The 21,832-nt window shown below is 49.6% G+C and overlaps 1 protein-coding gene across 3 annotated transcripts in view; it reads left to right on the top strand.

Annotated features, from left to right (window-relative positions):
* Window positions 1-375: 375 nt before the first annotated feature.
* Window positions 376-21,832, top strand: part of KSR1 (kinase suppressor of ras 1) — a 144,271-nt gene continuing 122,814 nt past the window's right edge. Inside the window, exon 1 of one of the 3 annotated variants that reach the window (XM_079130465.1) lies at window positions 376-856. In XM_079130465.1, the coding sequence (XP_078986591.1) occupies window positions 650-856 (207 nt within the window). In that variant the 5' untranslated portion in view covers window positions 376-649. The remainder of the gene's footprint in view (window positions 857-21,832) is intronic. The other 2 variants (XM_079130466.1, XM_079130467.1) reach the window with 2 other exon arrangements.

Below are 21,832 nucleotides of genomic sequence, written 5' to 3'. Positions count from 1 at the left end.
ACCTTCCTATTAGATGGCGGCCCCTAAATCCACATACAAATTCCGGAACCCCTACTGTCCCCATCTTCCAGGGATCAGCTGCAGCAGAGGAACTGCAGGAGGAACCCCCTCCTCCCGTCTAGGGGGCCACGGGTTGCTGCCCCGCCCCATCCGGGGGTCGCGGGAAGCTCCTAGGCGGGGTTGCAGGGAGGGGAGACTAGGCTCCCCTGACTCTGCGCAATGGGAGGAGCCGGAGCTGAGCAACCCCTCACCGGGCACCAGGCGGGGCCCTCTCTCACCGCTCGTGCCTGCTGGGAGGGAAGGCCCAGGAGGGCGGCGAAGGGTGCGGGCGGGGGCCCCGAGGGCGCGGGCCGGGTGGCAGGTGCGCGGAGCGGACTACAAGTCCCAGCATGCCTGGCTACCCTGACCCGGCCCCCGCTGCCGCTTAAAGGCTCCGGGAGCAGCAGCCGTCGGGTCGCCGCGGCTTTCGCTTTGCTGCCGCGCTTGGGCGGCGGGAGGAGCGGACTCAGCGGCCGACTCTCCTGCAGCCCCGGCTCGAGCTGCACGGAGGGCTCTCCTGGTCCAGCCCTCCAGCTTTGGGGCTTCCTTGCCGAGGCGCCCGTGCCCCCGGGCTCCCCGCCTCGGCCCCCCGCGGCCCCGATGCCGAGGCATGGATAGAGCGGCGCTGCGCGCGGCGGCGATGGGGGAGAAGAAGGAGGGCGGCGGCGGGGGCGCCGGGGCCGCGGCCAGCCGGGCTCTGCAGCAGTGCGGGCAGCTACAGAAGCTCATCGACATCTCCATCGGCAGCTTGCGCGGGCTCCGCACCAAGTGCGCTGTGTCCAACGACCTCACCCAGCAGGAGATCCGGACCCTGGAGGTAAGGGTTCGCTGCACCAGAGGGTCGGGGACCCGGGCTGGTTGAGAGGAGCGGCCCCAGCTCACTCCTTCCCGAGTTGCATCCTGGAGCCTGGTCTCCCCCTTGAAGGCTTCCTCCGTCCCCTCCCTCGCTGATGCGGCAGCTCGAGGACCCAGGATCAGCACTCACCTTGGGCAGGATTTTTGGAGGAGGGGGCGCGGAGTGGGAACCGGGATGGGAGCTGGAGGAGCCGGTGACCGGCGTGGGCTGTGCGTTGAATTCCCCTGCCAACCTTCTCTTCGCCCCCCACCCCCTATTTCCAGGGTCTGCCGTAATCATTGTCCCACTGAGTCACGCGTTGGACTTTTCCTCGTGGGCCGAGGTGACGGGGAGGGGGAGGTCCCCTGAAATGTGAGCACAGGCCAGCTGCCCTCTGCCTTCCCCTCCTGCCCTGGTCCGGTTCTTGTCCCTTTCTTTCCTCTCCTCCAGGTCTTGTCTGTTGCTTTTCATAAAGTGTTTGCTGAAACTGCATTTTTGCTGTTCAGGCGTTTGGTACTTTCCTTTCCTGATGCCACAGCCTTTCATTCCTCAAAATGTAATTACCCACTGCCTTCCCCAGCTCCCCCCTAAACGTGGGTTTTGGCTTAGGAAGGATTATGCTGGGGAAGGAAGCTTTTGGTGGGAAGATGACACTACTTAAGGGTTTCTGGTAGAGTCTGCCTCAAGTGAAGAAATAAGATAGGTGGGCCTCCTCTCTCAAATTATAAGCTGGGAAGTACAGCATTAAAAGGATTTGGAAGAATCAGCCAGAAGGGTTGTTTCGGTTCTCAGAAGGGGGAGCTCCCCCCATCCCCTTACACAATAGAGGGAAACTAGTGCATTCCCAACTTGCTTTTGTCCAGGGACTGGTAGACCTCTGAAATTCTAGGGGCCAGTTAATAGCTGCCCTGCCTTGAAGAGGGTCATTGCTATCATGCATTGCCACATCTGGTCTCCTGTAGGTTTTGGGGATGTTTTGTTTTATTAGATCCTCAGTGCACCCACCCCCTTGTTATTGCTAATTGCCTCTGCCAGCTGTCAGAGGGCAGACAGGATGGTCATTGCCATAATTTTTCAAAGACCAGTCCTCCCTTCACACACACTGCAATCCTGAATCCTTGTTTGATCTGAAACGCTGGGAGTGACTCTCCCTTAGTTTTATTTTCTTAAAAGCTACAAATCCAGGGACATTGGAAGAATCCAATTAGTGTTGTCTATTATTATTATTATTATTATCATTATTATTATTATTATTATTGATGTTCTAGCAGCACTGACCAGTGCATTGCTTAAAAACCAAGCCAACCAAGTCCTCCAACATGTCTTTCTGTATGTGGGCTACCGTTTTCCAAATGAAACTGAGTTCTGGAACACAGCTGAGTTGTTTGCCCAGCAAAGTTCAGTTTTTAAGCTGACACAATAGGGGGCCTGTGTGGCTTAGTTCTGGGAGGAGGGGTCGTTGTCCAGCAGTGTGTGTCTGGTTGGACCGCTGTGTTGTTGGGCTGAGAGAATGTTCTCTGTGTTGGCCTGTGTCGGATGGTCCCCGTGTTGCTCTGAAGTGTTCCTGGATTCCAGGGTGAATATAGGAGAATGGTGTGCTGTTCATTCTCTGCTCATTTAGATAAAGGTGCAGCATTGTGACACCCCAAAGCGTCCAGCTGTTGGGGTCTCAGTGCTGGTTTACTCAGTGGCTTCTCTGATGAATGTGTTTTAATGGTCATCTCTGGCAGCCAGAAGGCCAAGAAGGCCCAAAGGCAACTTGCAGTGTGAATGAGACTAATGCCTACCTCCCTGTTCTTTCCACTGTGGTATGGATTTGGGGTCGCCTATTCCCCGAAAAGGCAAGGTGGGAGATGCTCTTTGGGATAGGAATTTAGACCCCTGGAACTAGTTTCTGGAGCTGCCACCAGCTAGTTTGGGTGAATAACTTTTTCCTGGAGGCTTAAACCTTCTTATCTGCAAAATGAGGAGGCTGGCATGGGTCTCTGAGGGCTCCCACAGCTCTGCCTTCTGTGCTTTAGTGAAGGAGGCTTGGTCGGGTTGAACGAAGCATTAGTGAACACTTTGTTCATATCCATATTTTAGAACAATTCTAAAATCCAGATTTACTGGACTGATAAAGTAGAAGCTAAGTTTATTACTACAAGAATCTTGATAGGAGCAGTGTAGTGAAGCTCACAGCTTTGAAAGCCGTCTTGACTTGGTCTGTGTGGCCTTGGGCAAGTCCCATGACTTCTGTCAAGCTCCCTTGTCTGTAAAATGGGGATGGTCTGCTCACACCTGTGGCATTTTAGCTAGAAGCTCCCTGGTGAGTATCCAGTGGTATCCAGGCCCTAGGGCCTCTTTCAGAGAAGGAACTTCTTACAGCTGGCTCTGATTTCCTAGAGGTGGATGACACAGTGCAGGAAGTAATCCCAGCAACTGGGTGGGGATGGCCCACCCCCAGTCGCACTGGAGAGGCCAGGCGGGAGGCCAGTGTCCCTTTGGCTTTCTTTCCTGTTCTGCAGACTCCTCTTACCACCAGACCAGGCCCCAGAGACTATGCTTGCGACATTAGATTCCTGGCTTTTGAAGAAGGGTCTGGCCACAGGGCTTGGCTTATGCAACTACATCAGACTTCTTACAGAACCTTAGGAACCACAGCCCACTCTGGTCCTCATTAAATGAACACTTAGGAGGAGAAGCAGCACGTGAGATGTCCCTGGAAGACCCTGATCAGAGGCAGGCTGCTGTTGCCTAAGATCTCAGGTTGTGACTGGCATTCTTGGCTGCCCCGTGACAGATTTTTCTCCGTGGAGCCACTCAACTTGGATTGAAAATGGTGGAAAAGGCAAGGTGTAATGTTACACACACACACATACACACACACTTTTCCTCTCTGAATGGAATGGGCAGGAGAAACTACCAGAGTCAATCTATAGACAAGTTGTAGGACTCATTTTATCCTGATTGCTCCTGGTGCCTTGTCTCCTTGTCTCAGACCCCTGAAAGGCAAGTGGACTGTTCCCACTCCCCAGCTGTGCTTAAAGAGGGACACCTGGGGGCTGGGGAGATAGCTCAGTTGGTAAAGTGCTTGCCTTACAAGCACAGGCCCTGGGTTCGATCCCCAGCACCACAAAAAAAAAAAAAAAAAAAAAAAAAAAAAAAAAAAAGAGGGACACCTGGCCTGCCTCACAGCTGGGTCTGTCTCAAACCAGTTCATCCCTTCATCCTCTGTGGGTCCCATGTGTGCCCTGTGCTGGTGAGATGTTCGCATCACCTGGTGAGATTCACTTTTGGGGGGTGTACCAGGGATTGAACTTGGTCACTCAACCACTGAGCCACATCCCCAGCCCTTTTTTGTATTTTATTTAGAGACAGGGTCTCTCTGAGTTACTTAGGGCCTTGCTAAGTCCCTGAGGCTGGCTTTGAACTTGTGATCCTCCTGCCTCAGTCTCCCCCCAGATTCACTTTTTTTTGGGTACATTGTAACTTGCTCATCCCTGCCAGCCCTCTAGCTCTTCCCAGATACAGTCTCGGCCTTACCCAGGCTCCCTACCTTGTGCTTATGCAAGCTGACTGGAGACATGATCCCCAGGGGAGAGGACATTGGGGGTCATGGTAAGCATAGTCTTTGTGCACTTTGGCCACTTCTTTGAGAAGTTGCTCTGGAGCCAAGAGGTACTGGGGGCAGGGGTGGGGGGGGATGTCAGGTCAGAGAGGCCTGATCCTCACTCAAGTGGACTGTGCAGAGGGCAGATCCCTGCTGTATGGAGGACTTCAGCTTTCCTTGTGCCTTCCATGAGCATCCACGTAGTACAACTGCTGGAAGTGGTGAGGGGCGTCCTGTGTCTTCGCATCAGGTCCTTGGGGCACACGTGGACATGCTCAAGCTGCTGCTGTTTCCTGAACTCTGCTGGGCAGCTCTTTGGCAAGGGTTCTGACAGGTGGGATCCCCTCCTGTCTTGGGGCTTGAGGGGCACTTTCAGTCTAAAGGGGCCTTGCATAAGTGGACAGCAGTGCCTCCAGTGCCCTGGCTCCCAGGGAATGCTAGGCACTGGGCCCTGCCCTGGGAATCACACTGAAGTGTTAGCCAGTCCAACTTCTTGGCTCTATGGGAAATAATCCTAGAGACTTGATGACTTCTCCCAAGTGGCTCATCCCTGGCAGAACTGAGACTGAAAGCTGGCTTTCCTTTCCTGACTCAGCCACTGTCCTAGAGTGTGGCATTTCTCTGCCTTGGTTTTAACCCTGTGCCTGGGTGACTGTAATATTCCTTGAAGGAATACAGAGCTGTGGCACTGTCCCTTTTGGTGTCCACTTTCACCTTGGCAACTTTTTCTCAGGACAAACCTACTTCCTGAGGGCCTGGAGGGGGACCTGCAGTTTCCAGAGACTGTGAGCTGGAGAGGGCTGGGGGTGCTGGAGGGAGGCCTGAGCACATGTGCAGCCCAGGACAGTGTGGGAGCATGAAGGCTGGGGTTTGCTGCCTGGGGACAGGGGTGGGGATGCTTCTTTACTTTCTGGGCTGTTTCGTCTTCTCCCTGTGGCCTGGGTTGGCTCAAAATCCTGGAAAGTGGCATTCTACACCAGAAGTATTTTCATCCTGCCTGCCTTCTGAGTCTGGAGAGGGACCATGCAGCATTGACCTGTGGTGACAATGTCTTGCAGAGAGGTGTGGAGAAGTAGCAAAGCCAGTGACTATGTCTCTGAGCTGTGCTTTTAAAAAGGGCATCCTTCCAGAATAGGCTGTTGGGAATCTCTCTTTACGTTCAGCTCAGAGGGGAAGCTGAATTTTTGCCTCTGGGGTTGCCAGGAATGACCTTTGCACGGAGAGGACCCACACAGAATGAGGAACATTCTTGGCCACCTGCTTTGTGTCGAGCACTCTGCTAGACTCTTGCCTTATGTCACTCTGTTGAACACTTAAAATGACTCTGTGAGGTTCTATCCCTATTTTGAAGATGAGGAAATTATGGCTCAGAGGGATTAAGATACAGAGTAGGTAGTTGAACCTGAGCTGACTGTCTTGGGAGCTCACATTCTGAACTTTGCAGCTGCCTGTAGACATGGTGGTGGTGGTTCTGGTCAAGGTCATGACTGTTGACACCAAGGAAATGGCCAATAACAAAAATCAGGCCCAAGGGCATATGGTGCCTGGAGTCTCCATCACTGGGCTGATTGGTGGTCACCCCAGGCTGTCTAGCCTTTGGCATGGGGCTATGTCCCTCATGGCCAGCCCATCAAATCCTCACAGACAGGCTCTGTTGGCAAGCCCTGAAGCAACCAGCCCAGGGCTGGTCTCATCCTGAGAAATGAGAAGCTGTCTGGAGATCAACTTACTCATAATTTTTTTAATGACTCCCTGCCTTATTCTTTCTAGACAATTCTTCTGATAAGTAGCATGTTCTTTAGCAGTCTACTTTTAATTAAAATATTTTTAAAAAGGCAGACCAAAAAAAATCCCTCATAGTATCACCTCTGAATTACTTCCTGAATATTCTTCCAGCCTTTCTACTTTCTACTGTCTGTATTTGCACACAGTGGACACCAGTGCTTATCAATGCCTTGCACATGTTGTCTTTCTCAGCACCATGGCCCGCGGCACCACTACAGTGACTGCACTGTGGTTATACCAGACATTCTTCTAACCAGACCCCAATGTTGGCTCTTCAGGCTGTTTTTTCAATAAACTATGCTACAATGAGTATCTTCCTAGAAGTGGAATTTGCTGGATCAAAGCTCTGTGAACACATTTGATGTCTGTTCATTTAAAATCTCCAGGGTGTGACATTTTCCCCACTTCCCAGTGGGAATGCCAGGGTTTATGAAATGGTAGCCTTTATATGTTTATCCCTTTGTTACTACATTTTTGGCCATGTCCAAGTCCAGGTTTTTTATTTATCTTTTAATTTTTGCAGTACTGGGATTGAACCCAGGGCCTTGCGCATGCTAGTCATGTGCTGTACCACTGAGCTGCATCTCACTTTTCGTTAGTTTTTATTTTGACACAGGTCTTTCTAAGTTGCTGAGGCTGGCCTTGAACTTGCCATCCTCTTGCCTTAGCCTCCTGAGTTGACAAGCTAAGGTGACAAGCATGTGATCACTGTGCCTGGCATGTCCAGGGGTTTGTATAAGGAATGGGACATGACCTGGTGGCTGAAGTCCTGTCAGGAATTCTGGGTTCTAGTTTTGTGGTTGCTTGTGTCTGAAGTTCTGGGTTATGTGTCAAGGATTGTGGGTTCTAGTTTCATGGTTGCCTGCAGCACAGGGGAGTCCCCTTGGGCTGACCAAGTAGAAGGACCTTTCCTGGCTCCAAGACAGCAGAGGGAGCACTGGACTTGAGGTGTCTGTGTCTAGGCACTGGCGACCTTTGCGCAGTGCACAGTGCCTGGTGAAATCTTGCTCCCTGGAAGCTCAGGACACACTTCATGTGCTACAGCCTGGGTTCAGCAGTTACAAATGTTGATCAGAGAGCCTTTGGCATGCCTGGCTTTGGGGTCGATTTAGTAGACTTGGAATTGAACCCAGGGGCACTCTACCACTGAGCCATGTCCCATGCCCTTTTTTAGTTTTTATTTTGAGACAGGGTCTCCCTAAGTTGCTGAGGCTGCCCTTGAACTTGCGATTCTCCTGTCTTAATCTCCCGAGTGGCTGGGATTCTAGGTGTGCACCTCCATGCCTACTCACCCTTTCACCATGCAGGTGGGGAAACAGAACATGGGGAAGGGACTTGCCAGGAGCACCTGTCAGGGAGAGTTAATCGAGAGAGGTCAATAGAGGAGCACCGAGCTGGGAGTCAGACCTGGGGGCTCAAGGACTTACGAATGAGGGGGCTGGGGAGATAGCTCAGTTGGTAAAGTGCTTGCCTTACAAGCACATGGCCCTGGGTTCGATCCCCAGCACTGCAAAAAAAAAAAAAAGACTCTTGAATGAGACATGATACTACCTTGAACTTGCTTTGCTGACTGAGGGGGGACACAGCAGGCTTCCAGTTCTACTTTCCAGGGATGTGGGTCTCCACCTCAAGGGTTTTCCTGCAAGAAGAAGCAAATGGGTGTGCTCCTTGCCCGTCCAATGTCTTAGGGATCCTGAGGATCTGACAGATTCTTGGAGAGTCCTCTGGAGTATCCTTTGGGTGAGCCTGGCTCAGCCCACATGGATCATCTTGAGTCCGTGGCTGCGAATTTCAAGGCCTACCCAGTCTTCCGTGGAGATGCCCTGAAAACCTTCACTCCTGTGGGGCCTGGTGTTTGTCTTAAAAATTCATGCAGATTTTTCATTCTCTACCGCAATCTATTTTTGCTGGTTTTGCTGTCAAGATAATGTTATAAATTCTTTCCAGCTGCTTCCAAGAAGGTACCACCTTTTCATCCAGTATCTTTGTGTCCGTCTTGGCTTTCTTCCTGATTCCAGAGCAGGAGAGGGCCAGGTGGACTCTGAGGACAGCTGTTGAGATGAAAAAAATGCTTTGTCATTTATTCCCAGGTGACCGTTTCTCATCTGTCCAAGCAGCCGCCACGACATAGCAAATCTGCATATTTATGTGTGTCTGTATTTCTCTGTTGTCCTGGCATTTGTGGCCGCAGTGTGCTTTAACCGGGCAGACTGCCTTTCCAGATGATGGGGCTGAAGTCATCCTACTTGCTTGCTTTTTCCCTCCCCCTTTTCATTTTTCTATCCTCAGAATAATTGTGAGAATGAATTAAAACTTGTGTTCAAAGTTAAAAAAAAAAAAAAAAAGGACAGGAAAATAAAATATGTGGTATGTGAACTAGGCCAGCTATGACCATTAAAAATAACGTTTCGAGCAGCATAAAGTGAATGCGTATATTGGCAACATATTGATCCCAAGGGTTTTGTTTTCTGCGAATCTAATGAGATGAGTGGGGTGGTGGGGCCTTCTTTCATGTGGTCCCTGGAAGTTTTGAGTGCCAGATTAGCCAATTAATTTGTTTAGTTTTTGGTACTGGGGATTGAACACAGGGGTGCTCTACCACTGAGCCACTTCCCCAGCCCTTTTAATTTTTAGAGACAGGGTCTTACTAAGTTGCCCAGGCTGGCCTTGGACTTGCAATCCTCCTGCCTCAGCCTCCTGAGTTGCTGGAGTTACAGGCGTGTGCCACTGCGCCTGGCTGGTTTACTTTTAATATGGATTAGCAGGACCGACCTCACTCCTGGTGCACACAGAATTTTTTCTGATAAGTGAAAACAAACAAGAAAAACAAAGTTACATGTAATTTTTTAAAAAAGTGATCTCAGTGTTCTCACTCATTCAGCACTGTCTTGAGGACTCTTACCCCAACAAGAAGCCTGGGTCCCTTGGAGAAAACAAATGCAGCCTTTCCCATACTGTATCCTGTAAGATGCTCCTGGGAAAGAGGGATTCGTGTAACTTTAAATGTGTCACGTCTGACCATCTCCCTTCTGGAGGTCCCGAGCATGAGGATTTGTGTTTTAAAGGCCCTGAGAATTACTGCAGCAAGGGTTCCCAAAACTTACTCATTCCAGAGGGTCTTTGCCCCTTTGAATGTGGTTGGAAGCACAGCCTCAGCCATGAGTAGGGAAAGACCGGAGCTGTAGGCTGTGTGTTAGCTAGTGTTTTTTGTTTTAGGTTTTATGAAATGGGGGTCACTTTTGGAGTTGCAGACAGAATCGGGCCTGGTGAAGAGAAGCTGGCGTCCCTGCAGACTCAGCCAGCCTTGAGAAGTAGCCAGCCTTGAGAAGTTGATTTTTGTGGAAGGAGGTGTTTTACCAAGGGTGGCAGAGGGCTCTGGGCCCCACATTAGCACTTAAAGACATGGTTCACCTTTCCAGCAAGAGGGAAATCGCGGAGGAAAACCGTGCCCAGAGCCATTGTGTCCTGCCTTCTCTTGGCCTCAGGTGTGCCTAGCTAGTGCTGAGGGCCCTCCAGGCCCACCGGGAACCTCAGGGTCCCTCTGGTGGGCAGAAACACTGCAAGAGAAATGCAGCCGGCTGTGGGTGTGTTTGAGCCCGGGGCCGAGTGGAGGGAAGGGCTGGGCTGCAGACGAGGAATGCTTTTTAAAAACAAAAAAGGAAATGCTGGCTCTGAAGGGAGAGGAAAGGAAGCAGCTTCCTGTTGCTGGTGGTGGCTTTTTGGCCCCATGACCCTCAGAGGCCAGGGCTGGCTGGGGCCACTCTGGGGGCGCTAGCGGGTGGCTCCTACAGAGCTTCTGGAGGTTTCAGAATGACAGCGCTGCTTCTACTCCATTTCATCTTCCCCAGATCACTGAGTCAAATGGATGTGTGGTTTCCAAAACAACCATCTATACCTGTTACAAAATGGATGTGTCATCAGAGCTGACATTTACTGTGAGCTTACTCTGCTGCCTGGTGCCCTGGGTGAGGGCGTTGTGGGGCTTGTACGCCTCAGTAGTCTTGGAAGGAAGGTCCTCTCATTACCCCTGTTTTACAGATGAAACTGAGGTGCAGAGAGGTTCAGTGACCTGCCCAAAGTTACCCAGTTAAGGAGAGACTGAGCTGTCACTTGAACCTGGACAGTCTAATTTTTCCTGCCTCCACCACCCAGCTGGCATTTGTAAATTCCTTTGTTCCAACTGGAAAATCTGTAGGCACAGTGTAATTATTTTATATATATATATATATATAAAATATATATATATATATTTTTTTTTTGTAGTGCTGGGGATTGAGTGTGCCTTCCTTGTGCTAAGTAAGCGCTCTACCACTGAGCCACACCCCCAGCCCAAGTATTAAAGATTTCCGGTAGCCTTTGGGTTCCAGAGGGCAGGCCCAAAGCTTGGGCCAGGCCCTAGTGATTCTTGGCTGAAATACTTGGGTCTTGAGTTCACATTTTTTTAAAACTTTATTGTGGAAATGTTCATACATATACAAAAGTCGAGAGAAGGTAATGATGATTCCTAGGTGGTGACTCTGCAGTAACCAGCTCTGGCCAATCTTGGGTCATCTAGCACATTTATACTCTGTGTAAGCCTGCTTTTTAAAAATTTTATTTTTGTTTATTTATTTATTTTTTGGTACTGGGGATTGAACTCAACCCCTGAGCTATATCCCCAACTCTTTAAAAATATTTTATTAGATACAGGATCTCACCGAGTTGCTTAACACCTTGTTGTTGCTGAGGCTGACTTTGAACTTGCCATCCTCCTGCCTTAGCCACTGGGATTAAAGGCGTATGCCACCACGCCCAGCTATTTTTTATTTTTGGTACTGGGGATTGAACCCAGGGTACTTTACCACTGAGGAGATATATATATATATATATATACACACACACACACACACACACACACACACACACACACACACACACACACACACTTGTTTTTTTAAAAGATAGGGTCTTGCTAAGTTGCTGAGGCTGGCCTTGAACTTGGGGTCCTTGTGGCGATCCTTGTGCCTGGTATTATAGGTGTGTGCCACCATGCCTGACTTTGAAGGGAATTTTCTTTTCCTTTTTTTTTTTTTTTTGTGGTGCTGGGGATTGAACCCAGGACTTCATGCAAGCTAGACAAGTGCTTTACCACTGATCAACACTCCCATCCTTTGAATGAGTCCAGTTTTGGAAATGATGACCTTGGGCCTTTAGTGTCAAGTAAGCAGAGAGACCCAGTGAGATCAGAAGATCCTCTGTCCCCAGGTAGAGCTGTACTCAGCAGGCTTTTATTTATTAGTATTTTTCTGTGAAAAGGTGGTTTTGCTTGCCTTCACTGTTCCCAAGCGGGCTCTGGCTCCTGCCAGCCTGCACAGCTCCTATTGTACTGAAGACCACTGTCTGAGTGAGAAGCCTCTTCCCTATTCCTGCAGCCCTGCCTGGGGCAGTACTGGGAGTGTGTAAGGAGGCCCAATACCGAGCCCTCAGTCACACTATGTGACCTGCCCTGCAGTCCTGGACACCCTTTTCCATGGCTCTACTGATGCTTTGTTGCATTATCCACATCATGAGGATGAATGTACTTTTGCCAACATCTACTGAGTGCTACTGCGTGTGGGTCCCAGGAAGAAGGGTCTTTGAGTAACTGGCCGATGCTGTTCTCTGTCCATTTCTGAGGTTCCCGCCTGAGTGTGCCCCAGCACCTGGAAGGAACTTCCATGTCCTTTGCGGTTCCATCTCATGGCTCTACTTGGTCCTTCCTGAAATTCTTTGCTCATGTCTTTTCTCTGTGGTCTCTTGTCCCCAACAGAGGTGGTTTTCTTTTGTCGGTTCTGCTGTTTTGTGTTTTGCCGTATTTCTCAGTTGCTCTGTCACTTGCTGGCTGATCTGGGTTTAGCCCCCAGCACCATCATGATGTCATTGCAGGAAAGGACTCAGCAAGGGTGTCAGGGTGTGCATGGGCTTCTGTGGGGTGAGAACGACACATTCATGGCCCGTTTTGCATTGCAATGTCTGTGGCCATGGGCAGTTCTTAGGTCTTTGCACCTCAGTTCAAAAGGGAATAGGACTCTTTTTTTTTTTTTTTTCTTGATTCAGATTGATTTTATTATTTCAGTAATAAATATTTCTGAGAGCAGTACACTTTTAGATAAAATGTGAACATCCTTGTTTGCTTCAAAATTCTTTTTTTTTTTTTTTTTTTTTTTATAAATCCACATACAATAATGTTGTTTGATTCATTCTGTTATTTTTTCCCCTTCCCCCCACCCCTCCCATCCCTCTTTACCCTCTATACAGTACTTTCTTCCTCCATACTTGCCCCCCTCCCTAACCCTAACTCTAACCCTAACACTAACCCTTCCCTCCCCCCCATTATGTGTCATCCTCCACTTATTAGCGATATCATTCGTCCCTTGTCTTTTTGAGATTGGCTTATCTCACTTAGCATGATATTCTCCAATTTCATCCATTTGCCTGCAAATGCCATAATTTTGTCATTCTTTATGGCTGAGTAATATTCCATTGTGTATATATACCACAGTTTCTTTATCCACTCGTCAATTGAAGGGCATCTAGGTTGGTTCCATAGTCTGGCTATTGTGAATTGAGCAGCTATGAACATTGATGTGGCTGTATCTCTGTAGTATGCTGATTTTAGATCCTTTGGGTATAGGCCAAGGAGTGGGATAGCTGGGTCAAATGGAGGGTCCAGGGAATAGGACTCTTGTGAGGGGTTATGGCATGTGTGCTGCACAGTGCCTCGGATTTAGTAGGAAGTATCTTTTGGTCTATTGTGTTTTTTTTGTACCAGGGGTTGAACTCAGGGGCGACCACTGAGCCATTCCCCAGCCCTTTTTGGTATTTTATTTAGAGACAGGGTCTCACTGAGTAGCTTAGCGCCTCACCGTTGCTGAGGATGGTTTTGAACTCAAGAGCCTCCTGCCTCAGCCTCCCGAGCCCCTGGGTTTGCAGGCTTGAGCCACCATGCCCAGCTTTCATATATCTTTTTAAACCTCCTCTTGCTTAACATTATTCTAAAAACTTTCCTGTGTTTATCTATCATTTCCCTTTCTGTCAGTTTAATTGCTGTGTGATATTCTGGATATGCTGCTATTTGCCAAAGCATTTCCCCTGTTATTGGACATTTTGGTTGTTTCCAGATTTCTGCGATTACATAAACAGTGTGACAGGCATCGTTTTCATATAGGCACCTCTTTATTTTTGTTCTTATTCTGAATTCATTTCCTTGGAAAAATTCCAAGGAATGGAATCATTGGTCAAAGGGCATGGATCCATCCCTTTCTTTCCTATCTTCTTTCTGTGATAGGAATTACTAAACTGATCTCCATTTTATGCTTTTTGAATGCTGGTGAGCTTAAAAATTGTACTCCTGGGTAAGTATCTTACATATTAATAATAATAATATATATATATTTTTTTTGTGGTGCTGGGGATTGAACCCAGGGCCTCATGCATGCTAGGCAAGTGCTGTACCACTGAGATGCACGCAACCCCCTATATATTATTTTTAATAATCCTTTTTGGGCTGAGTATGGTGGCATACACCTATATTAATCCCAGCAACTAGGGAGAATGAGATGGGAGGATTGCAAGTTCAAGGCCAGCCTTAGCAACTTAGTGAGACCGTCTCAAAATAAAAGAAAAAGGGCTGGGGATGTGGCTCAGTTAAATCTCCAGTACAATGACAAAAGATAATAATCGTTTTCGGCCTTTGTGCCTTCTTTTCTCCACTCCCTGTAATAAAACCTTCTTTGGCCTTGTTAATTTATTCTCCATCTTGCATTTGCTAGTCATTTCTCTCTTCTGTCCGTGGATTGCATTACTGTTGAGCCTCTGCTGTGAGCCAGGCATTGGGGAGAGAACAGTAAAGACAGAGGAGTTCCTGTAATGGAGTTCCTATAATGGAAAGACAGTAAGCTGGTAGCAGACACAAGTGGTGTGAGACAAAGAAAACCGGAAATGCATTAGGGAGTGATGACAGTGGGAAAGGAGGTCACTGCTTTAGTCTGGGTGGTTGGAAAGGCCTCCTTTCCTGAGAAGAGGGGTGCTTGGACTGAGTTTCAAATAATAAGGCCACTGTAGCCTTGAAGGAGATTCCAGGCAGAGGGACCAGCATGTGCAGGAGTCTTGGGGCAGAAGCCAGCTTGGTATGCTCAAGGGCCAGAGAGGTGCCTGGGACTCAGTAGGAAGGGAGGGCACCCCCACCCCCACCACACCCCAACGGTGTTCCAGGCAGGGTTCTGGGATATCAGTGCGCATAAGCAGTGCATTGTGTTCCAGAAAGTCACCTTTGCGGGGGAGTTTGCGGATGAGTGAAGCCACAGAAGGCGCTGGTGAGGTGTGAAGGAGGCTTCCAGGCGGCACCGCTGACTCATCTGTGCACCTAGGTGTGCAGGACTCTGCTGCCAGCCTTCGCTGTGGCAATGAGCTTAGTTCTCTGATGTAAGTTCTGGCAGGTCCAGCCTGGCTGGGGGCACCCTGGATCTCTGCCAGGGGAGGGGGCCTGGGAACCGAGGTTGCCAGCTCAGATGTGGGGCTGCCCAGACCAGGTGTGAGTGTCTGGCACTCACTTATGGGAAACATGCCTGAGAAACAGACGTGGGAAACCCCTTCTTCCTGGGCCGCTCTGCCCTGCCCCGTTCTTGCTCTACAGAGGACTTTGCACTGTGGCTCTTGCTGGGAATGGGGACCTGGGGACATTGTTCCCTTCGTGGCTCCTTCCTTTGGAGAATGAGTTTCGAGGGATGAGGCTGAGGAGGTCTAGAATGTGTTCGCTTAGGGAGGTGAGGGCCTCGTGGCATTCTGGGGCATGGACCTGCTGGAAGATGTTGGTTGCCATTTTGTGGGGCGGAGGCTGATGATGCAGGCTAGGGTGTCCCTGATGCCAGAACAGTGCCTGGCGTGTCACTGCGGGCCGAGGGGTGTATCTTCCCCCTCACTGTGTCCCAAGTACCTTTTTGGCCCCCAGACTCTTTACATGCTCTGATACGGTGCCAGCTTTGACCAGAGTTAATGAGCTCCTTGGGTTCCTCGCACAGGAGGGAAGGCCAGATCCTGGGAACAGAATCGCTTAGACTCCTGGTCCCCTGCTTCACTGCTATGGCTCAACCGATACAGACGAGCCAATTTTTACATAGCAAGCTTTTTACAGGAGTTCAGTGATACCTTTATGAACCTACTTTGAGGATGAGGAAGTAGGGCCGAAGACATCCAGTACTTGGGGGAGTTGGGGTTCAACTCTAGAATTGTCTGAATTTACATTTCTGTTTGTTTCATTGAACCTCACAAATCTGCTTGACCTTGGGGGTCTTGCTTGAGGTAGGAAGAGATCAGAAAAGGCTTTGCACCGGCATTTTGGATGAAATAATGCTGGGTGGAAAAGGGTTTGAAAATCTCTCCTTTTTCTTACCATTTGAAGGGGTGGAACAGGATGAAATAACAGCATGGGAATCTGGAGTAGCATAGAGAAGGAGGCAGAGCTGGAGGTGGGTGGCTCCTGGCAGGTGGAGGCTCTCACCTGATTCCTCAGAGTGGATTATTTCCATCTCAGAGTCTTGCCTCTCTTTGAAGCACTCCAGTTCGAAAGGCAGCTCTGTTGGTGGTACTCGGGCTGATGGAGGGAGCTTTTGCAGTTAGACTTTAAATGTTGGTGGCCAATCGTAGAAGAAGGTGACAGGTCCCTGGGGAGATTCCCCTCAGTGGCCCTGACTCACTGTGGCCGAGGGGATGAAACAGAGCAAGGAAGAATCCATCAGCGAATGGAAACTTGCCTTTTTAGGGGACAGGAAACCTGTTCTGTGTGGTTTGCCTGGTGGTTTGTGAGGAGAGGTGAGCATTTGAGACAGAGCCCTGGGCTACTCTTGCAGCGACATCCTTGACACATTTAAGAATTTTAGGAAGTAGTTTAGAAAGAAAAGAAACCCAAAGTCAAAAATATCACTTGTAATACTGGTGTGCATACAGCCATGCGGGTTGCGATTTGCCACGTGGCCAATGGAAACTTCTCCTCTTGCACAATGCCCTCCTGCCTTTGACCCATCAATCAGAGGGGCCTTCTGACTATTCTTAGACAAAGACTTAGGTGGCCTCAAATGACCAGACCTTGTCTTGGGCATCTAATAGCTTACATTAAACTTCTTCTCTGGCCCTGTTTGGTTTAAGCAGTTTCTTAGTCTGGCAGGATTTATTCTCTGAGCACCCGGCTTGTCAAAGCCCCAATCCATTTGTGACAGCAAACTGGCCCTTCTTACTCTGGCTGCCAAACCAGAAATAAAGCAGAAATCAATCAATCAAATCAAGCAGGCCATGCTTGATTTCTGAAAATCAGACCTGCTACTCCCCGGGAGAAGTGGAGCACATGCAGACTTGGCCCGCCACCTCACCTCACCTCATTGTCCCTCCTTTTTTCCCATTTCTGATCTCAGGATGGGCATCTTGGCATTGTTCTGGAAAGCTCTGCTGGTCCATGGACCACTTCTGTCTTTGGATGTAAGACCAGGAAGGTGAGCAACACCCCATAGTAGGTGAAAACATAGGTTCTGGTGCTTGATGGCCTGGGTCCAAACTCTGCTCCCTCCCTGACTACTGTGTGTCTTTGGGCAAGTAGCTTAACCTGCCTGGGCAATAGTTGGTCCATCTGTAAAATAAGAATTGTAATAGGGTTGTTGTTTATAGTAAATGAGATAAGCTATGTAATGCCTGGCACAAAGTAAGAATTTTTAAAATTAATTAATTAATATTTTTGATATTGGGGATTGAACCCAGGGGTTCTTTACTATGGAGCTACATCCACAGCCCTTTTAAAAAAAAAAAAATTAAAAAAATTGTTTTTTTCTTTTAACTTTGAGACATGGTCTTGCTAAATCTCTGAGGCTGGCCTTGAACTTGTGATCCTCTTGCCTCAGCCTCCCTAGTCAGTGGGATTACAGGCATGTGCCACAACACTTGGCTGAGAATACATTTATATTGTGCTGTGTATTCTTTCACCAAGTATTTAATTAGCACCCCTTCTGGGATGGGACATTATTCTGGGCCTAGTGAAATAATAGTGAACACAATAGATACAAGTATAGGCTTTCTGGAACTTACGCTTTAGTGCTGGGAGGAGAGTTGACAGTGAATAAATATGTAAAATATGTTGCCTATTAAATGGAACTGCTGGGGATGCAGGAGGAGCGGGACAGGGCTGCTGGAGCATCCTAAGGAGGTGGAACTGCAGGGAGGTGCTGGCTGCCATGTGCCACCTGCACACACAGACCCTGGGCCTGGGGAGAGGGAGAGAAGAGAGTGGAGTCATGAGAAGAGAAGGTTGCTGGGCTTCCTGTGGCCTCTTCACTGGGCCCTACCTCTGTCCTGTAGAATCTGAAGGGATTTTGAAACTCAGCCCTCATTTCTTTCTTTCTTTTTTTTTTTTTTCTTTCTTTTTCTGTTTTTTTGAACCCAGAGACACTCAACCACTGAGCCACATTCCCAGCCCTTTTTATGTTTTATTTTGAGACAGGGTCTTGCTGAGTTGCTTGAGGCCTCACTAAGTTGTTGAGGCTGGCTGTGATCCTCCTGCCTCAGCCTCCCGAGCTGCTGGGATTACAGGTGTGCGCCACTGTGCCTGGGCTCAGCCCTCATTTCTTGGTGACAGTGGAGTTTGGGTGCTGGGACTTGACCCTACTCTGCAAGGCCATGCTCCTGACTCATACATGCTGTGCTTTCTGACCGTGTGGCAGGTGGCAGACCACAGCCTGCCCTGGGCCAGTGCTCTGCCACCCCCTCAGACTGTCACATGGGCGAGGCACATGTACTCATTCTCTGTGCATTTATTGAGCACCTAGTGTAGTAGATCATGCCTGCACCCTCCTGGCGCTCCTCTCCCCATCAGTGACACCAGGATAATATATCACCTTTGATCCCCTTTGTCCTTCCATGGGAGTTTTCCCTGAGGCAGTAGCGCAATAGAAAAGCAGAATTTATGAGGCTACTTGAGTTATCTGTAATATAGAAAAAGAAAGCAAGGCTGTCCGGTGGCAATTGGGTGGTTCTGTGCGCTGAGGCCCAGCGCCGGATGGCTGGGCTGTCGTGCACACAGATGCTAATTATGAAGGCTGTGTAAGAACATGACCATATTTGTAATATTATGTTAAGTGGAAATAAATACAGAGGAAGGCAGAGTTGTATGCATGCAGCATTTGTAGTTGCATAAATTGGTCAAAAGATATGTTGATGGAAATGAGCTGGGTGGGGTCTGTGTTTCTTTAGGAGAAATTCCTTTAGTGTTCCATTCATTTGTTTATTAAGTAATGAGAATATGAGTGCCTGACACACTGCAGGTGCTGCGCTTGTGCCCAGTCACCATGTGGACTGTGCTGGAGGCCCCTGCCCTGGGAGGCACATTTTACGGTTTCTGAGTCCCCTTCCCTCCCTGGTGCCCGCCTTTTTGGAACAGAATGGAGACCTGGTCTTAACAGATTTTCCTCTGGGCGCCCAGGGCTTTATTGAGCCACCCCTGGATTCTGCTGAGTAGAATCTGGAATCCACTGAGCTGCCACTCTCCTGAGGTCAGTGAGCTGTTTCTAGCAGGCCGTCCTGTGGGAGCTGAGGCTGGCACGGAGAGGGCTCCCAGGTATCACTGTCGTGCTTGAGTGACAGCTGGGTGCTGTCAGTGGGTTGGTACTCAGCTTCCAAGGGGTGCTGCCTTTCTGACTGTGGGGTCCTCTGCATGGGGGGCTGTCCAGAAAGGAGAATGTCAGCTCTGGCCGTGTCTCCTAGGTGCCAGCGCTCACAGGGTGAACATTGTCCTGTGAAGCCCCTTGTTGGCTTGCCACGATAGTTCTTGCTGCTCATACTCCAAGGAAGATCTCTGGGTGTATGTGGGACATTTTTAACATAGTGGCTGCTGTCTATGTTCCGGATTCTGGGTGGCACTGAGAGTATTGTACCCTAAGAGTCAATTGCTGGGAACACCTGGAATGCTGTTCTCACCTCCTTTGTACTGGAGGGAACTGAGGCCCAGAGAGGTGAGTTGGCCTCGTGAGGGTGCAGAGACAACGTTTCACATGGGGTCTGGCTGAGCCGTGTCATAACCCAGAGTGGTACAAGTGTAAATTCTGGCTACACAGGAAAAACTGCAATGGCCGGGACCCTTCCCCGCCTCCCGCTCCCGGGCCTCCTAGAATGCCTTTGCTGCCACACCATTTGCCACACCAGAGGCTTCAGGGACAGCTTCCTATTCTTCACAAAGGGTGACTAGAGCCCTTTAGCTGTAAGGAAGGACTTCCTCTTCCTTTAAGGATGAAGACTGTGTCAGGACCTTTAACCCAGAAGTTGCAGGATCCCGTCCAGTGCTTGGCACTTAGGAAGTGCTGAGGAATTGAACGAAGATCCTGGAGCATGTGTTGGAATCCCTGTGACTTTCCTGGAAAAAAATTGCATGAGTCCACGCAAAAGGCCATGCAGAGTAGGGCTCAGGAGTGTGGCCTCCAGCATCGGGCAGTCTGGGCTGGACTCTTACTAACCTGGTCAAGTTATTTTACTTTTCTGGGCAGCAGTTTCACTGTGAAGGGGGACAGTTGTAGTACCTGCTGGTCAGGCTGCTGTGCAGATTAAATGAGGAAATGTTTGAAGCAGGTGCAGCAGTCCTGGTTGATAAACCTGAGTGAGTCGTAGCCATCACTGTTCGTTTGTTTGTTTTGGTACTGGGGATTGAATGCAGGGGCGCTTATCCACTGAGCCATATCCCCAGCCCTTTTTTATATTTTATTTTGACACAGAGTCTCCCTGAGTTGCTTAGGGCCTTGCCAAGTTGCTGGGACTGGCCTTGAACTTGTGATCCTCTGGCCTCAGTCTTCTGGGCTGCTGGGATTATGGACATGCCTCCAGGCCTGGCCTCATCCTCATTGTTTTTTGTTGTCATGCATGAAGTTAAATGGAGGGGAGTGTCTAGGGAGAATCCCCAGCTCCCAGGGTGGATTCTTCCCCTGGTTGTGGTTTCGGAAGCCAGACCTGCGGCTGCCAACTCCCCTGTCTTCCCTCCACCCTCATGTGAGGACCACTGGGTAGTGGGGTTGTGGCTTATCACTCCAGGAAGATTGGATGCAATTGGAGGCAGGAGAGTCTTGGACAGACCCAGGTTGGTGGCTCCTGGGCAGGCGTCTCATTTTCTGGGAGCTCATCTCCTAATCTGAGAAATGAGAAGGACTAGCTCTGGGATCCTGAAAACAAGGTCAGTGCTGGAAAGCATGTGCAAGTCACAGGCCCTGGCAGAGTCCTCCCTCAACCTGGAGGGCGGGGACAGCCCCATCCATGTGCCCTGAGGCCTGGACCAGCAGGAGAGAACCAGTGGGCGACTGCTTTCTCTTTCTGGCAGTGGCACCCTCTTGTTACCCATGTCACCTCCCTTTGCCCTTCTTCTCGTTCTGCCTGAGGCAGTCAGAAGGAGGTTGGGAAGGTGTCTTCTCCTAGTTCAGGTGACAGGGATGGGCCACTCTGACCCATGCTGGGTTCATACCTGCTTTTCCTGCTCAGACAACTAGCTCTCTTCTACTTCAATGACCTAGGACACAAATGACAGGCATTTGGGCTGAGATTGGGACTTCCCTTGAAAGATGGCACCCCAGGCCTCTGCAGGGGATTTCCCTTGCTGGGACCCTTGTGGCAGCTGGGCACTGGGCTCCCGTGGGATGGAGAAAGGCTTCAGTGGGATGTGATCCTGAGGTGCAGGAAGAAATTGTGACCAGGATCCAGACAGTTGAAAGGAGCCTGGCCCCAAGGGTCTGCGAGCACTGGCACTGTGAGACCACCCTTCAGAGTTGATGGAGGAGGATCGGGAGGGGTGTCCTGAACCGCGGGGGCCTCTGACTCAGGCGACAGTCTCTGCACCGTGTGTTTCTGTACTCATGCACCTTCCTTTGTGTTGGTTAGGATGGTGCTGGGTGTGTCTCCGTCTCTGGGATTAAGGTGGCATTGATACTAATGCTGATTTTCATAACAAAATGACTTTTGACCAAAAGTTAGTCACGTCTTTAGCTGTTGCTACCGTTGATATGATTGACTTTGCTTTTCCATCACATATACTGTGGACCTTAGATCAGATCTCTGATCAGAGTCCTGTAGATACTCAGTTTTGTTGAAAACCCAGGTGGTTCTTCCCTGCCACCCCCTTAAACTACAAATTGTATTTTGGGGTCTTTAATGTAGTTCTTAGGAATTTTGTGTTTTGCTTGCTGCTGTGAGTTACCGCTTGGACCACTGAGTTGGGGGCCTAGACCTGGGTCTCCTGGGAACTGGTTTAGTCATCCAGCTTCCTTGAGCCTCACTTTCCTTGTGTGTGGAAACAGGTTGAGGGGATTGAGTGGATTTCCTCTGCAGTGCGTTTCAGCCCTGTGGTTCTGTCTCTTCACTGGCCAAACTAACAGATAGCAATTGAAGTGCCCAGCACACATGCACAGTTGTTAACCCAGCTTGCTGCGTGTTGTATGCAAGCTATCATGTGGTTCTTGGTGTGGCTCAGCCTCAGGCTCTCCTGTTGTGTGATTGGGGCCTGTGGAACCCCCATCCTATCTGCTCCGTGCCCTGGTAATTGCCAGTGGCTG

The sequence above is a fragment of the Sciurus vulgaris genome, assembly GCF_902686455.1.
Source record: "Sciurus vulgaris genome assembly, chromosome: 3".
Classification (NCBI taxonomy): Eukaryota; Metazoa; Chordata; class Mammalia; order Rodentia; family Sciuridae; genus Sciurus; species Sciurus vulgaris.
This window is presented reverse-complemented; position numbering and strand designations above follow the sequence as displayed.